Source organism: Symphodus melops (assembly GCF_947650265.1).
Source record: "Symphodus melops genome assembly, chromosome: 19".
NCBI lineage: Eukaryota > Metazoa > Chordata > Actinopteri > Labriformes > Labridae > Symphodus > Symphodus melops.
Genome location: NC_136709.1, coordinates 9,659,246 through 9,677,436, shown reverse-complemented (window position 1 = coordinate 9,677,436; position 18,191 = coordinate 9,659,246). Strand labels below are relative to the sequence as shown.

General features: G+C 41.2%; 1 protein-coding gene across 1 annotated transcript in view; it reads left to right on the top strand.

The window, feature by feature from the left end:
• LOC306841019 (uncharacterized protein) overlaps nt 1-18,191 on the top strand; it is a 24,671-nt gene extending 6,480 nt beyond the window's left edge. The window contains exons 2-8 of the mRNA XM_079370638.1: nt 2,658-2,933; nt 11,973-12,116; nt 12,304-12,347; nt 12,451-12,583; nt 12,769-12,870; nt 13,023-16,874; nt 17,236-18,191. Of these exons, the coding sequence (XP_079226764.1) occupies nt 2,675-2,933; nt 11,973-12,116; nt 12,304-12,347; nt 12,451-12,583; nt 12,769-12,870; nt 13,023-16,874; nt 17,236-17,300 (4,599 nt within the window). The 5' untranslated portion in view covers nt 2,658-2,674 and the 3' untranslated portion in view covers nt 17,301-18,191. The remainder of the gene's footprint in view (nt 1-2,657; nt 2,934-11,972; nt 12,117-12,303; nt 12,348-12,450; nt 12,584-12,768; nt 12,871-13,022; nt 16,875-17,235) is intronic.

Below are 18,191 nucleotides of genomic sequence, written 5' to 3'. Positions count from 1 at the left end.
GTTGGTTTGTCTTTTACATTGAACAATAAAGTGATCCACACTTCAAGGAGCCTCATCTTCACTCTGTGTGCTCTATAGCAAATATTAGCATCCTTACATATAAACATAATTCAAAATGCTTACCATAACTCAAATTAAGACCACTGGCTGCTTTGGACAGTACTCTCATTTGCCAGTATATTGGGTACAAATACAACAGCTAATGCATAATGATACAACCAGATTGTAATAAAGTCTATCCTAATGAAGGTTATAATGTCCAGTATTAAACTGTTTTAGAGAGGTGTTTATTCAACCTTACTGTCATTTAGGATCTTTCTGGTAAAAGGGGGTGGATATATAATATAGGCCCCTGTCAGTGAACAGAGAGTCAACATTATCTTATAGATAGTATCTTTGGACTGTAGAGAAGAAGTAGATGAAACCACAGTGACATCACTTGTGTGTTTGTAGCCTGCCTGTAAGTAGGCTACTACATATTGGCCACTTAGATGAATAATGCGTCTTTATCTTCACCCGTTGTACAAAAATTAAGCCAAATATCTCGCCTGATTGGAGCTGGCATATTGCTCTGGTGATGCCAGAGTTTGTGTGGAGGACTCTGCCCAGGTTTTGATGTCCCGCCCCTTCCGCTAACCAAACCACACGTTTAACTTACCAATAAAAACAGCAAAGATCCCTCAGGTCTGTTTATTAAGGACATAAATAAACCCTGACAGCATGCTCATTATCCCATGTGGTTTCATACATACATATTTTTCGCAACCAGTTTTCCTCCCGTTTAGCTCTTATAATAATAATAATGCAGCTTTGTTGCACTGGCATTGCATTTTTTTCTCATCTGAGAACAAAGACTACATCCACGTGATGTTTACTATCTATAAGTCCCACTGCCAGACTATCGTATCAGAATTAATTAGTTTAACTTAATAAGCTGAATAATATGATCCTCATGTCTCTCTATCTCCTGACAGTTTGACATTGTCCAGACTTGATGGATAAAAGGTTGATTTATCACCAATGTTCAGCATGTTTAACATCTGACTTTAAAAATTGCTCTCTTTGATCTCCCTTTTAAATCATCCAAACCAGAGTCCCCAACTTATCAGCCAAACTCCCCCCTGCATTAGACGCAGCTTAGATGACAAGGCATCTTTTTGTAAAGTCACGTATGTAATCCTGTAAGACAACATGAATAGGATTCTGGGCTCTAGTTTCAGGCTTCTTACATCCAGGGCAGTATCGTTGCTTCATTGCTCATAACTTTTGCTGAAATCCGTCTGCAGTGATGCTCGTGGTGTAATGCAGGAGCCAAACACTTTTCATGAACTTTCTTGGCAAGAAATCCTCCAGGGATTGACATGTCTATCTTTTTGACTCTGCTTTCACCTTCCTCCATTCTTGGTGCGTTTATTTACAAGCTCTAACGCCGGTCAACATAACATGGTACTGTTAGCCCGTGATTTGGAGATAAGTATCTCATAAAGTACACAGCTGTTTTAAATCCTAGTATCAACTGCAAATTCCTAGGAGCAAGGCTGAGAAATTTGCGGCAAAGGAGGAGAATATAGAAAGGTGAAAGGGGGGGGGGGGGGCGGAGCATGAAGGCAGACAGACATTTCACTGATGGGCTATACTTGATAAAAATGCCTCGATGCACGCTAGCAACAGTTTATTTGTCCATTCTGTGCCTCTTCCCAGTGTGCTGCCGTTCCTCTGTGTAAAAGTGTGTGAGTCTTAGGGTGTGGCTTTGTGATTTATGACTCCATGTTAAGGAATGAAGGGAGCGGTGCCAGTTCTTTCTGTGCAGCACAGTGAAGTTTGGAGGCATGGGGGAGGGAGGGAGGGGGGGGGGGGGGGCTGTGTCGGCTGAGTGTATGGGTTGAATGAGCATTGCCCACAGTGACAAACATAAACAGATTGATACACATACAAATGAAGTTATGAATGAGACTATGAGCCATGTGTCTGATGCTGTTTATATTTGCAGTACAATTGGACTCCTTTTTTTTCTCCGCTCATTACTAAAATGAATTGTTAAAAGTATATCTTAAACATCATTTTAACTTGATTTAAAACTTTCGAACATCATTTTTAAGATGAAAATACCCTCCCAAAACTTGAAACCTGTTTGGCAATGTTAGACCATCCTCTTGATCCTTGGTGCTTTTGTGGTGCATTCAAGGAACCATGGATATTCACTTCATAAGTAGCAGAAGAGTAGCTTGAAAATAATGAGCCGTGATGATAGAAAATCAGATCTGTAAGGTAATCAGATACAGTAATTGTTGTGGGAAGACAGAATTTGGCAGCTTTTTGAGTTCAGAAAGGCGTGTTGGCAGCAGTGAATACTTAAATATCCAGTGTTGTATTCTTGAACAGAACAGCAAGCTTGGTTTTCATTACAGCCCCTGCTTGCAAAATTCATGCACTTACAAGGTAACTTAAATAAGTTATTAAAATAAAGAAAACTTCTGCACCACAAATTAATTAAACTACACTGTAATGCTTCCCTGAAGCAAGTTTTAAGGGTAATTGCACTATTGTCAGAAGGGTTAGAAATTCATACAGATAATTCTTGTATCTTGGAGTAATAGCTCCTCCTGTAGAGACTAACATTTGATTTCCTCCTCTCTCCTTCTGTTTTCAACCTGTAGCTCCAGCGTGAGTTGCTATGTCAAACCGTGACTCTATGGGGTTTGGGGACCTGATACCCCAGGATGTGCAGGATATATTTGCCCAGAAAAAACACACCAACAGGAGCCGAAAGAAGCGCAGTCACTCGCTCGGCCGAGCTCTGGGATGGCTGAAGGGAAAGAAGAAAAAGGATCTCAGCTTTAAGGGTCAGAGTTTGGGTCTGGGTCCTGCACTTGATCTGGCCTTAGATGGACACAAGGGAGGACAGAAGTCAGGGAAGCAAGTTCATCCACAAGGTAAATGTTATGTCAAGAGCCAACAGTATTCTGAAATGACTTTTTTTTCTTTTCAAGTTTGAACTTTGTAAGTATGTGTGAATCTTAGCAGCTGACTATTGCAAACTATGAGTTGGGATAAGTTCCTGGGAATGAGTGGACAATGCTGCTTCTTCGCTCAAAGTTCTGCATGTTTGTTCACTGGAGGGATGTTTGAACACAGCGGCTTCCTGCTCGCTTGCTGACCCTCTGCTGGCTTTGTTTGCTCTGAAAAAAATCTCTTTTTGTCCTGTTCTGTGACACCACCACTTAACTTACCTGGTGGTCAGGTCACATGGAGGGTGAAGTGCTGCACTAGGATTGTGATTTTATTTTATTTTTTTCATGCAGCTTTATGCATTGGCAACAACTTAACTTCATGTGTCGTGAAAATATATCAAACATAATGAGTACATTAAACTATAAGTACATGGCACAGCCCTGTTTGTTAGACTTTGAGAACTTTACGCACAAACAAATTTTTCACCATCAGTATTCACACCTCAGTGAACTCAGACATGAAAAACAAAAACACCAAATGGAATTCCTTTAAACGTTTCTAACAATGATTCAGCTTTTACAAAAACTCACTTAGACTAACAGTGTTTGGTTTGGGCATTTTTGTCATGGCTAATTTCCAGAGAGAGAGAGCCATGCCTGTTGCTCAGCTGTGTCATGTCAGCAACAACAGTAGATACAAATGCATTAACACGTTTTTTTTCAGTCACATGTGCTACTTTGCATATACAGTGTACATGCACAGACAGGCATGTCAGCAATGAGTCGCATATGCGTCGTTTGTAGACAGCATTACTGAATCTTTCACTGTATTCGCCTATATCAGTGAAGATATAAAAGTGTGTATGTATTTGTAGAAAAAGTGAACTGATCAAAGGAGGTATTTATTTTCTGCCAAGGACACTTTATTGATTACCTCCGAAATGAGCAGAAGCTAGAAATTCTTCTCTTTTCCACACTTGCCCCGCCAATATATTTACAGAAAAAAAACCTCATTTCGATTTCCCTTTTTTGTTGTTGGAGGCAACCTCTTGTGATGGAAGCACAGTAATTCCAAACAAAGTTTTTTCTCTGTTGCCTTATCTTACACAAATATATACCTACAGAGTTTAAAGTGTTGACTGTTTAGTGCGATTTAGGCACCACATTGTTGCACAAAAACTCCTCACCAGACACTTTCTCTGATAAGAAATTACACTTAACAGTTCCCAAAGTATAATGGAGGAAGGACATAGAGTAGACTTTAACAACTGAATACCTCCAGCTGAGGCTCTGATGATGATGATCTGTAATGATGCCAGAGGGGCCTCCTGCCCGCCAAACGCCTGGTATGACAGGCACAGGGCCAATTCATTAAAAACTATGCCAGGATGGTGAGGAAGGAACAAAGGGTTCTGTTTTTCCTGACCCCTCCAATCACAATGTTCCTCCTCTCATTGAGACACTGAGACCTATCAAACATCACATGGGCTCAACTTTTTTTGACATACATCTTAAACAGAATGCCATATTGATAAAGAGGACCTATGTACAATATTAAGCATAGAAGTTGCTGTTGCATTGTACTTTAGTTAGCTTGGAGCTACTTTTTATCTGCTGTCCTTTGGCAGGTCAAACTAAATATTTCTAATTGGCAAACAAATAAACTACAAAAAATCCAGGTGAAATGATTAGTTCATCAGAAAGAATAATGGGTATTTTGTTTTGTTTTAATCAAATAGTTATTAAAGTTGTAAACAGGATTAACTAAAACTGCTGTATTTTAACTTTTAGATTGTTAGGACTTCCTGCTTTCTTCGATAAAATCAGAACACTGAGTCCTATTTAGGTTAAGAAACACACTTTATTGGGGAAGTTTTATTTTCTTAACAAGATATTTAAAGCTCTCAAAGTTAAAGTTTTAGATGCCTAAAAAGTAACCTGCTGTTGATACATCAGACAAAATAATCTTCTGACATCTTAGGTTTCTTTTTCTGCTTAAGGTTGCCCATGTAGGTTGATGCAATTCCTTTTAGGTAAATAATCCAAAAGTTCCACATGGTTATCTAACTCTTCGTCCTGTGGGAATGCATTTTAGTAAACGCTATGTGTGGAGTTTGACCGGTCAGGGAACTGCACAGTAGCAGGTTTGGGAGAGATAAACTCTGGCCTTCTTAATCTTTCATCAGACTCAACCCATTAACCCTTCATTGTCTCCTCTGATTACCTACTTGGACAATGTTTCATCCTCAGCCAAAGGGCCAAGGATATCTGTCGTCACATGTTAACTCACTCCCATTTGTCTAATTCCTTACACGGCTGATGCGTACCAGTCTGACAGTGAATCATGTCTCTGCAGTGCTGTCACTTTACTCAATCCGAGATGCTGGGTTACTCTTATGCAACTCTGGCATCTAAAAAAACATGTCCACCCTTTGTAATACTGTAGATTTCAAGAGGAATATTTTAGATTTTAATTAAAGGAGATAAGATGGAGGGGAAGAGTGATGAGGTCATACAGTCCGACCAAGGTGCGCTCAGAAGGTCACCTGTTTGCTCGAAACTCTTCCCTCAGAGATTCCTCACATTCCTGAGCTTTATGAAGACGTTTGTGTGTGTGTGTTTGGCCTAGATGCCAGGTAACAGATAGGAAACTTTGTTTAAGTAGATGCATATTTTGATATAGATACTGCTCGTTTTAAGACAGATTGTAATGATTGAGAAACTATGCAATGGGGCACAAGTTACAGTTGTCATTAATATTATTTACAGATGGATTTGTTGCATGAACATGATATTTACAAGAGCATTGTAGGAAATGGAGTTCAGCTAACAAAAACATTAGGCTAGAAACAACATCAACCTTTATGAATTCAAAATTGAATAAGTGAAGCACTTAAAAATGTTTGCAACCCTGTAGTTTTACATGATCCTATTTTTGTGACACAGAATCATTGTCTGTAGTGTTGTTGTGACAATGACACAATAACAGTGAAAGGTAGGAGAACAGGTTTATGATCACTGACATGTGATATATTTCGTTTTTTTCCCTCTCATTGTGGGAAGTAATCAGCAATCCGCTTTTTCACATGATGTCCCCTCAGGGTGATCTTGGGGTACTTTTTGAATTTCTTTGAAAATAAAAGTTAGCCTTAAAAGCTGACACTGCACCACAAGAATACTCTGCTCATTGGTGTGGAGAGATTCAAGCTGATGCGGACGTGGGGATATCTGTAAATGAAGATCAAACGATCTGTAGGCCTATAGCACACAGGATTTTTAATGACAGGGTATTTTAGCTTTTACAAGGATTTCATCTCAGTAGGTGAAGAATTGCCACGCCCTAATGACTGAAGAGATCATATTTAGGTCACTTGAATAGTAAGGAAGGTTAACTTTGTGCCAGTTTGCCCTCTAGTCCCAACTGAATGATAGGCTTCAGTTTATTTCAATAAATTTACACACACACACACACACTCAGTGTATTGTGGTGTCAGTGTCACCAAACTAAGCATGATGTTCAATAGCAGCAGTTATTATGAAAGTTTGAAATCACACATTGTTTCATTGTACAGCTATGCAGACATGTTACTGTGGCCCTGCAACAACTGCAGGAGCTTTTGTCACGAAAGGGAAATGTTTGCCAACACACAGTGGCATGTCTACAGACTGACCGATAAATAGTATGTGCTCGGAAACTTTTGTGAGTCACCAGCCTTGGCTTTTTGTGTGAAATGAGGCAGATTTTAGGCGGTGGGGACTCACTGTTAAGATTAGAAGTCTGTGTAGAAATATTCTGGTAAAGATAGCTTTGTTGGTTTGAACTCACTAGCTTAGCAAAGTTCACTAAAAGTGCACATTGATGTTATGATTTATGTATTTTTCTTCTTTTTTTCCCACACATCTTTTTTGCCTTGTTTATACCAGAATAAAACAGGGGTTTTAATGTCTATGGTTGCAAGGGAGGTTATCTAGCCAGATTTAGCAGTAGAGCATTGAGTGTAATGCAAAAGTTAGCATGTAGATGAGCTGAAAATGTCAATGCTTAAGGTCATTGCTAAAACTCATTGGTTTGTATGCCAACATTTGTTGACCAGAATGTAAAGGTTGTATCATTTATGAAGGGTTGTGGAAAACAGCTTGCTTTATTTTTCATGGTGGAAAAACTTTTTTTTCTCTTTAATTCGGTTTAAATGAAACATGCTAAGCTAGCTAAGACTGGTACATGAGGCACAGCCACTCCTTTACTTTATGTCTTTATACTTACTGAAGCCTGAATATTTAACATTCTCATACTTGTAAAATAACAGCATTTCATTGTTGCCTGAGCGACCTCAGGGCTTTGAAATTGACTGAGGGTTCAGATATTGTCTTTACTATACTATCAGTAGTTACAGTGTGACAGTAGAGTTCAGTGTGATTCAAAAGCATGTATATTATAAGATGTAGGCCTATACTCTCAACTCTGTTCACCAATACTGATGCTTTTAATCAAAACTGAACCCTTTCCACTTTTTGCATCTTGGTTATATTTGCATCGAGCTATCTGCTACATGCTGGTTTGCTGGCATGTGTTGTCTGATGACACATTGGAGTGCTACCATGCATGTCAGGTGATGCGGGTTTATTTGATACCTGGATTGTTGTTCCTGTGCGTCCCACTCATCTTTCTTCCTTTCTGTCAGCTGTGGTGGAGAGATGTTTCTATTAAATTCTTTGAAAAACCAAGAGCGTGAAAAAAAGTTAATGCATCTTGCAAAGTTAGACCATACAATCTGGTGTCCAGTGCAGTGCAATAAAGAGTCCACACTCACTTGCTTTTAGAGAATCATAGTGAGCCTCCAGCCTTTTTCCCACTGTCATCACAGTGTTTGGTTGGGTTTGGGTTGATTAGAGAGGCTTAGGCACCTGGCAGACAGCTCCCTCAGAGCCAGGGAAAATGTTTCTACACGGCTATCTGCCTGCCGCTGCAAAACAAGAGAGAGAGAGGCAAGTTAGGGCAGGGACATAAGGTGTGCGTGTGGTATTTATTTTAAGTTTGATTCCCATGATACATTTAAAAGAAGCACCACATCAGGTAGACTGCTATCTGAAGCAGGGGACTCAACGATGGCTCTTCACAATGCATACATACACTTTAAAGGTGAGCAACTTGTCTATCCTAGTATATAGCCCTCTGTATTTCAGAGATTTAATATTAACTCGCACTTCACACATTTTTACATTAATCACTATTAATGTTATCTGTCCTCAGTCTTTTCATGGAGTTTTGAAATCGGGAACTTGGCATCAGAACAATATCATTTTTCAGACAGTTGGAGATTTAGCAACCAGGTAGGAGGTTTTCCTTATTGCAAAGCAACCGTGAGGAGATATTCCAGGATTAAATACAATATTTCTATAATTACAAATGTATAATTTTCTCCTTGTAGGTTAACAAAAAAAGTGGAGAGAGAGATTGGATTTCCTTTAGGTTAGAGAATGAATAAATAATCAATGCTTGGACCTGCACTCATGTTCTTTAGTCCTGTCTTTGAGTCAATATCAGGTGTGGAGATGAATCAGACAGCTACCGTTTGTGTTAAGTTATTGAGCGTATTTATCGATGCTAAGCCACAGTTTATTTAAGGTTGAATGTGAAGTGACAGCCATATTCTGTGCTCTTATTTCTGAACTGGAATGCTAAAATAAAATCTAAATTTTGTAAGAAAGATAATCAAGTGAAATGTTCCCATATATTTTTTCAAGCCAATTCACCAAGCAGTGCTTTTAAAACAAAATAGTCGTGATGACTAAAAAGTATTTCCATGGTTGCATTTGATAAACACTGTTCATTGCCGTCTGTGTCACTTGTTTACTCCAGCAGACGATTACGTAACATGCCTCTAAATTCACTGTCAGAAAATCCATATTTTACTGAACAGTATTGTAAACAGATGTTTGCTTATTTAATATATTCTACTTTTAATCTGCCATTATTTACATGTCATAAACTGTAATCATGAAACCCTCTTTGAGCTGATTTATTTCATACGTTGTTTTTCCTCACTGGAGGCTCAGTAACTTGTACGAAGCGGTGACGTAGTATAACAGATTTAGTTTGTTTATCCCCATCCACGATGTAAACATCAGGTCGGACTTCATGCATAATCACCAGAAGGCCCAATAATACCAGCAGCTTCCCCACAATCTACCAGTGACAGATGGTGTCTTTAATATGTCAGGGATTAATATGGACACAATTACAATGTGATCACAAGAGCAGTGCTAATATGAGCCCCTCATTAACGTGCAGCCATGCCCCACCCATCACTCCAACTACAGGCCTCTCCAGTTGAGTGTGTGCTGTCATGGTAACAAGATATGTGTTGTCCTAGACTGACTCTGCCCTGCACTTGCACAGCAACTTTGTGTTTACATTTACCCCTTGAGGCATCTACAAAAGCAGGCTAAAATAACGATGATAATAATGTTAAAAACATTGATCTTTTTCCACATTTCAACACAGTTGATTTCTTTTTTTTCTCTCTAAACTTCTTTCACTCCACCACTTTGTAGAATCATGACCATGGGAATGTTTTCCATTTGTTCAGATGGCATACTTTTTCATGTCAGCTTAGCACAGCAGGAAGTGAACAAACCCATTACTAGCAGATTAGTTTAAGGAGGCTCAAATAGAAAAATAGATCAAGAAATAGTCTCTGAAAATCAGAAATTTGGCCCGCAAAAAGTTTAGGACATGTTTTGAAGCTCTATGACAAAAGATATACTAAGAAAGCAGCTCTAGATTAAAAGAATAAAGACAAAAAGAATCAAAAAAGATCTCTCATTATCATTTTTATGCTACCGTGTAGGTCTTTTGAAAACAATGAACTTTTTTCACATGTGTCACCATGTGCTGTGGATCTGCAGGCCTAGTTTGAAACATGTTTTTAATCTTGTTTTTTAGAGTTGATTCACAAACTCCCCCTTGTGGCAAAACAATTAGATTGTATTTTTCATAATTTAGCCTGCAGAGGTACCTAAATATGCTCTGTTATTGGAGTCCTCTAGTGATAATAATGTGAAATCCATCCAAAAAGCAGTGCAGTGGTACTTAATTAAGAGACAAAATAAGTGACACAAATGCACCTCAAATTCCCTGACAACAGCTTTCCCTTCCCTTTTAATGTTTACAGATGATCTCAGTTTGATCTGTGCTCACACTGACCAATCAGGGGCAAGCCTTCCAGCAAATGGGGAGCAACAGTGGGATGCTGGGTATCCATGAGAGTGAGGGGGATATACAGTAGAGGGGGATGTCAGGAATTAGACTACTGTGGATTAGTGTGTGAGCTCTGATCGTCTATTGGCTGCTGAGACCCTCGCTGCTCCGCATGGCCCTCAACTGGCAACAACAACTTCAGCAAAAACAAGCAAGATTACCATTCTGACATGATCTTTCTAGGATGCTTTTTGAAATGACAGCAAGTAGACTGCTACTTAGTATCTTTTTTCCATTCCATCTTTAACATAGCAAGGCATCTTTTTTTTTTTTGAATTAAATTGAAGGTTTTACAAGAGACCATGGTTTTGCTTTTAACTAATAACTCCAGTAATAATTTTGACTGCTTTCCGAGAGTCTTCAAGAGGAAAGGTGAGTGGAAGCAGCACTAGTCAATTGTTTGAAGTTGTGAGATTATAGACTTTATTGGTTTATGACTGGAACAGAGATTGTTTAAATTGCTAATCAAGTATGACCAGGCAAAGTAGTAAAGATATGGTTTTGACTGTAGACAATGTAACACAACTTTGTAATGTTCTTTCCTGGAATGTAAAATGCTGCAATTTTTAGTCTGGCCTAAAAGACCATGTTTGCATATTGTACTTTTTTTTCCTTCTCCCTTCTGTATACCCTCCTGTAATACTGTTACAAAAGAGACAGCGAGCTGACTGTCCAGGCTAATTCCAGCATGGTCTTATAGTGACAGTACAAACAGTTTGAGTATAGAAGGGGGCTAAATGTGGAGCAGCTGTAACCATTACATAAACATGTCTTAGCAGGTTGTTAGCCATGAGATCCCAGACTGTGGCCTCAAAGTGTGAGGACAACAATAGAGCAACAGAACTGAATCACACACCAGCAAAACTAGTTCAATGCTATTTAAAGACTTGTATCTTATCTTAAGTCTCATACCCACAAAGAGTTTAATCAGAGTTTAGGACTTTTTATATGACATCGTACTATTTGTGTCTCAAAGAAGCCTGTCATTTTTTATACAAGGATTTTTGTCCATGATATTTACAGTCTTTAATAAGTTAATGTGGTCGTTATTTAGAGGATGAGTGTCCCTCTCACTGTCACATGTGATTATAATTAGGCGTTAAGACTAACACTGATAGGCACGCAGAGCGGATTACTTAACAATCACTTATTTTAAAAAAAAGAGAAGCTAAAAGAGGATGTCTTTTATATACAGTATTTTGTCATTATTTTCTTATTTTTACCCAAACGACATGTTTCTTTCATTCTCTGGGGAATTCATGTTTTAATATATTTGTATATTTAAGTATTGTTTGTGGGGAAAAAACCTGTTTTTGTATGCTCTCTGCTCTGAATGTTCATCATGTTCTGTGTTGAACTCTGTTAAGCACTTTGAATCGCTCTCTGTATAAATGAGGCTTTATAAATGAACTTACCTTTACTTTAAGAAGAGTCAATAATACTAAGCATATGTTGCCAACAGTAGACTTTTAACACGATAATCCCATCTTAAAAGCCATTGTCACAGTCACTGGAGTTTAATCCTTCATGAGTTGAACTCTCCTGTCTTAACCTTTAAACATATTTACTGTTTGTGTGCTTAAACAGACACAAATTCCTTTTTATGTGTGAATGTAACTGGCAATACAACCCGATTCTGATCCAAAGTGCCTCCTCCACTCCATATGGCCTCCTTATCTACTGTTACACTAACACAGAGTTGATCACTTGAGTTGATCCAGACTGATCCCCTCTTCCCTCTTCCCTCTCTCTACCTCCAGCTGTCCCGAAGCGAGACCATGATGACAGGAGCCCTGCCGCCCCGCTGTTCCAGGAGAACGTGTTTATTGAGGCTAGCAGGCCTGAGTACCTGGCGAACCTCCACAGTGAGGCCCTGGAGGGGTTAAAAATGATGCAGGAGGAAGGTACTAAACACTGGAAATAAACAAGGGTTACATCTGTGTGCTAAATTAGAGTTGTCCAATGCCAACATGTTGATAAGTGTCTGCATATTACTCATGAGGGTGTGCACTAGATTATATACACACCGCAAATATGTTTAATTGCAATGATAACTTGAAACAGCAGAGTTAAACTTTGCTCTCCTTGCAGAAACCAATAATGGAGTGGAGTATCGGGACAATGAAAGCACTATCGTAAGTTACGCATCACACTCAGAGGTGCTTACACATACAACGAATGCACGTATCCTATACAAGTGAGTTGTTTCCCCAAAATGATTGTTTGTCCTTCTTGCAGTCGACAATGACGCACACAGACGGGGAAGGTGGAGGCTTTATGACGGACAGCACCATCGGTGACACAACTTCTGTCGTCTCTGTGAAATCATCTGCCTCCACAAGATCGTCCCGCTCGGGACTCACCAGGCAAGGTAAGTTGCCATTAATCCAACTATTCTACCATGTAATCATAAGTAATGTTATGCCACCAATGTAAGCGCTTCTTTTAAATGATTGAATATCATTTTAAAAGTATAGCGTATCATACTGTTTGTCAGTTTGAATGTCATGTTTTAAGTTTTAAAGGATTTTATTACTTATGTTCAAATCTGCTTAGAATCAACGTTCAGACCCCTGAACTCTGGAAAAAAGTCCAAGACGAGGAGAAAACACAGAAAGACTGTTGCGGGAATCCCCCAGCATGTTCAGAGAGAACTTGGTATGAAGCTCATCATTTATGTTTTATTCCTACAATACCATTACAAATAGTTCAAAATATGATGATTGGTTAAAAAAAAACAGGGGCGTGTTTTTTTGTTGTTTTTTTTTTTACACGTCAGTTACTAAAGAGTCCTCCTGTGTTTTTCTTAGGCCTGGACAGAGTGGGTTGGCCCATGGCTCAGAAAGTAGATGAGGAAAATCTTTATGATGGTGAAACGGATGAAAGCTCAACCACTGATGGGCTGCAGCAGTCACAAACTGGGACCAGTGCTGCTTTCCATCCCCTCAACAAACACCAGCTGGAGAAGCTCGCTGCTGGTCACAGGGACGACCTGGCCCTGTTGAGCCGCCTGGACCCGCAGCTGTCAGCAGAGCAGAGGCATCACTCCTTGGCTGTCCCCTGGATGACCACAGCCAACAGCCTCCAGCATGAGCAGCCAAGCCCCGTCATGTCCATGTCACCTCAGGCCATGTACATGTCCAAAATCATCCCCAATGCTGTCCTGCCCCCCTCCATCGACGTGGTGGAGATTAGCCGAGGGCCGAGTCGCAGCAGCGTCCGCACCGTCAGCAAGAGCAGCCTGGTGCTGTCCAGCCCTGCCCCCTCACGGGCTTCCTCCAGAGCCTCCTCCACAAGAAGCTCTTCCTCTAAAGCCTCTACAATCACTTCTGCGTCCCGCCAAAACCTTCCAAATATGTCCGACAGCTCTGGTTGGAGCAACTCCGAGTCCTCTGAGACACTGGTGTCTGACTCCTCCACTATCTCGAGCAGCGGAACCCCCCGACAGAATAGATCTCAGGATGGCAATGTGTCCGCCAGAGAGGACAAAATCAGTGTCCACTCATCCATCAGCAAAGCTTCAAAAAGTACCTCCAATGGCAAGGTCATTAGTAAGCGGGAGTTGGAAAATAAAGAGGGGCCATTTGTGCGTAGCCTCTCAGTCATGAAGCAAAAGAGGGCACCTCCGCCTCCAAACCGCTCTTATTCCCTCCACAATAAGATGAAGAGACGTTCGCGGGATCTGGCAGAGGTGAGGGTCATTCCAGGGGAGGAAACTGAAAAGAACAAATCAGGATCTTCCCCTATGCCCTCCAAAACCATTGAGAGTCCTGGGTACAATGCTGACATCAGTTCTCTGGAGGATTCTTCAGCTTCTGTGTCATTCAGTCCCATCAGATCCCAACTGAGCACGCTAAAGGCAGACGAAGTTGCGAAAGTTGACCAAACAGATTCCAAAGATGCTTCTAAAGAAAAAAATAAAGAAAGCAAAATCGTCTCCCCGTCTAGTGGCTACTCCAGCCAAGAGGGCTCATCAGCAGTGTCATTAAAACAGTCCCACAGCTCATCTCCGAGGCACAAAAGAGGCATCTTAGCAAAGCTGCAAAGATTTTTTCCTGGCCCCACCCCTTCACCTTCAACACCACCCCCTTCTGAAAACATACAACTTCAACCTGACACCTCAGCTGATACTGCAAGCCCTTCTGTAAGAGCCCTCCGAGAACTCTTCAATATCCCTCCACATCCTAAAGTCCACGCACCTCCACCCCCGCCTCCAGAGGTGTGGGTTCACAGCAGGCGCTCCATTGAGCTGCTGCTAGGACCCCCGGTGCCTGATAACATTTACGCCATCATAAAGAAAAATCCAAAGGACAGGCGGCAACACAGGCAGTCCCCTTCTGCATCCACAGAGAGCTCAGTGAAATTGGAAAGAAAACACAAGACAGTGACGGCGGAGGCCGTGAATGGATCCACACATGTGATGGAGGCAAAGAAGGTTCAAGACGGTAGGATTTTGAACGCAGAGTTTCAGAAAGAGAACAGTGACAGGCTGGTTGAGCAGAAAGTAGATTGGAAAGTGACAGAAAGAGATGAGAAAGTAAGCGGAAGTGACATTTTAAGTGGAATGTTAGTGAAAGCGGTAGTGAAACGAGAAGAAAGACTTGCAGCGGCACGAGAAGAAGAAGCCAAAAAAAGCAGAACCAAAGTGACGTCCCCTGAGTCGTCCTGGCCTCCACCGCCTCCACCGATTGGACAAGTGGTCATAACTGATGAAATGGATTTCTCTCTTCCTCCTCCTCCCATGTTTGGTGAGGGGTTAATCATTCCTGTTCAGGTGCAGCCACAAATATCTAATCCTGGAAAGGACTCAACTACACCCTTGAATATCCCACCTCCCCCAGCGTACACGGCTCCTCCTCCACCGGTTGAAGTAGTAACCCCAGCTACACTAAAGAGGCTCACTCCACTGCCTCCAATTGAAGAAGTTCCTTTTACGCCACCACCTGAAGAGGTTTCTCCGCCTCCACCACCTCCACTTACTGAGGTTTGTCCTCCTCCTGCACCTATAGATGTTTCCTCTCCTCCACCAACTATCGCCTTGTCTTTTCTGCCACCACAAACTAAAGAGCTTTCCCCTCCACCACCACCTAAAGAAATTATTCCACCCCCACCACCTAAAGAAGTTTCTCCTCTGCCACCACCTATAGAAGTTATCCAACTTCAACCACTCATAGAGACTTCCCCACTGCCCCCACCTGAAGAGGTTATCCCACCCCCACCACCTACAGAAGTTATCCCACCCCCACCGCCGATAAAAGTCATCCCACCCCCACCGCCGATAGAAATTAGTCCAACCCCACCACCGAACAAGTTTTCTCCTCCTCCATCTAAAGAAATATCTCCTCCACCACTACCGGAAGATGTTTATCCTCCGGCCCCTCCTCAACCTCTTAAAGACATCTCCACCACCCTTGTTACAGTGATTTCTCCTCCACCAGTCCAAGAGCCCCCCCCTCCACCAGTTATCGAGGTTTCCCCTCTGCTTCCGAAAGAGATCTCCACTCTTTCTACTGAAGAGGTTTCCCTTCCATCTTCTCAAGAAAAGCCCACTCATTCTTTAGAAGAAGCTGTACCTGTTAGCACGCTCACTCCGCCACAAAATATTCCACCTCCGCCACCCCTCCCGTCACAACCCCAGCAGGAGACTGAAAACATCCCATCAGAACCTGAAACTACCACAGTTTTATCAAGCAGTATTCTTGCTCCTCCTCAAAGTATTCCACCTCCACCTATCATGCAGCCACAACCTGAGGAAGTCCATCTGAACACTGATAGCCCAGCACCACAGGAGACCCCCCCTCCTCCCACACCTGAAGCCTCTCCTCCGGCCCCTGAAAAGGCTCAAGAACCTGCTTCCTCTGCATCTGCCAACATTCCTTTACCTCCACCTTTACCAAGTGCAGAGCCCCAAGTGATTCCTGCTAGCAAAGAGAAACCAACTCCAGAGCAAACCTCCACCTCTGTCATACCAGTGGAACCCACAACCATTGTCACCCCCTCTCTCCTGCAGATGGTGAAGTTGCGGTCTGTCAACAGCAGCCCTGAGCCTCCTAAAGCCCCTGATGCAGAGGTCACACTGAGGAATCAGGTCCAAACCTCCTCTTCTAGCGGTGAAGCTCCTCAGAAGCCAATCAGAAGATCCCTGATCATCACCTCACCCGTATCTCCCACATCCACCTCTCCACCCGCTGTAGAGACTTCACAACCTGCTGTGCCAATTTTACAGTCTCTGGTGGTTCCACCCACATTTCCATCCAAAGTCCCGTCCCCTACCAAAAAGTCTCCTCCTGCCATGACTGCATCTCCCTCCATGAACCTGCAGGAAGCCATCCGCCTGAGGACAGCAGCCAGGTCCAAGGAAAACCCCCCCTCTCGCCTCAGCCTGCATTCACCTACATCCCCCCGAGACCTCCATAAGTCCCCGTCCAGCACAGCCAGCTTTATCTTCTCTAAGAGCAACAGGAGGGTGGTGATTGAGACCAAACCAGTGGAGAAGAGCTTGGATGTTTCCTCTGTGACAAAGGTGGAGAGAGACGAGTCAGAAAAGAAGGGAGTCAAGGTGCCGCCGCCTGTCGCAAAGAAACCCAAAACAAAAGAGACCGAGACATGTGAAGGGATGGAGCAAACTGCAGGACAGGATGCACATCAAGATCTGATTAAAGGTAAGACTGGTTCTCTACTTCATTATTCTGTCAATTATTTTGTATGTGCGTGCGTGCGTACATATATGTATGTATATATTGGTGTGTGTGTGTATATATATATATATATATTATGCATACATACATATACACACACAGCAAACCTGTGAATGCAGCAGATAAGATAGAAAACTCATCAAATGTGATATTGACATGCACCTGGTTAGATCTTTGTGGAAATAAAAAAGCTAAATTACATTTAGCCTTGACATTAAGGCAAAAACTGTCATCAAAGCATCAGGCTTCATCTGTATCCTTCAATACGTGAACGTTTAATAAACATTTTTAATTGATTTCATTTCACCTCTTTTTCCATCCTAAGATGCTGCAGATGAAGCCAATGAAACAGCAGGTACTGCAGAAGGAGAAGGGATGCCATCCACATGATTATAAAGACCGAGGGTGGACTGGGATGGACTCGAGGATTACACTGAATTTGTTGCAAGTTGGTGTTTGGGAAAATAAACTGGATCTTGGTATATGAGACAATTATTTCAAGGATTGCTTTCTACAAGTTCTAGATTGGAAAAAAAAATCCCTTAATTTTCATGTTAATGGTTTGGGTGATAACTCACTTTGTACTTTCTTAAGAGTAAATACAGCCAATTTTCTTCGACCTGAGGGTTTGTAGAGCTTTACAGTTGCATAAAATGTGATTATACTGCCCTCTAGTGTCAAACAATGGTTACATTTCTGTCCTGCTGTATCAGATCTTTTAGTTGGTAATTTAACAATGGGACTTTTGGGTGCTCATTTGTAAATATAGCAATATGTTGTACATTTGACATATCCAGTAATGGTTGATCTTTGCTACAGAGTCCTTTTTTCTGTATTTTTCCTGAAAAAAATCTTCCACACCCATTATATTTGTTGAAAAATATTAATTATCTTAAGTTATTTCATCTTTTCCTGTTCAGAGGACGGTCTCTTCTGACAGAATGTTGTATTAAGCCCTGATATCATTTAAAGAAATCTGTAAAGCTCTTAATCGTTTCCATGTGTGTATATATATATACATTGTTTTTGCTCAAAAATTCCACTTTATTTGTAATGATTAAAATCAATGTTTTTGACTAAAGCTCACAGAAATAATGGACACGAGAGCAATCCTAGAATCATTTTGGTGCACGTTTTGCAGCTTTTAGTCACAGATAATGAAGGCAATGCCTTTTTTCTTAGTTACAGTAAAACAGTGGGATATTTCTGTTTTGAACTCTTAATATATTTAACACTTGTTTCAGAGAATCATAAAGAATAAAAAGTTATGAATGAATCAAA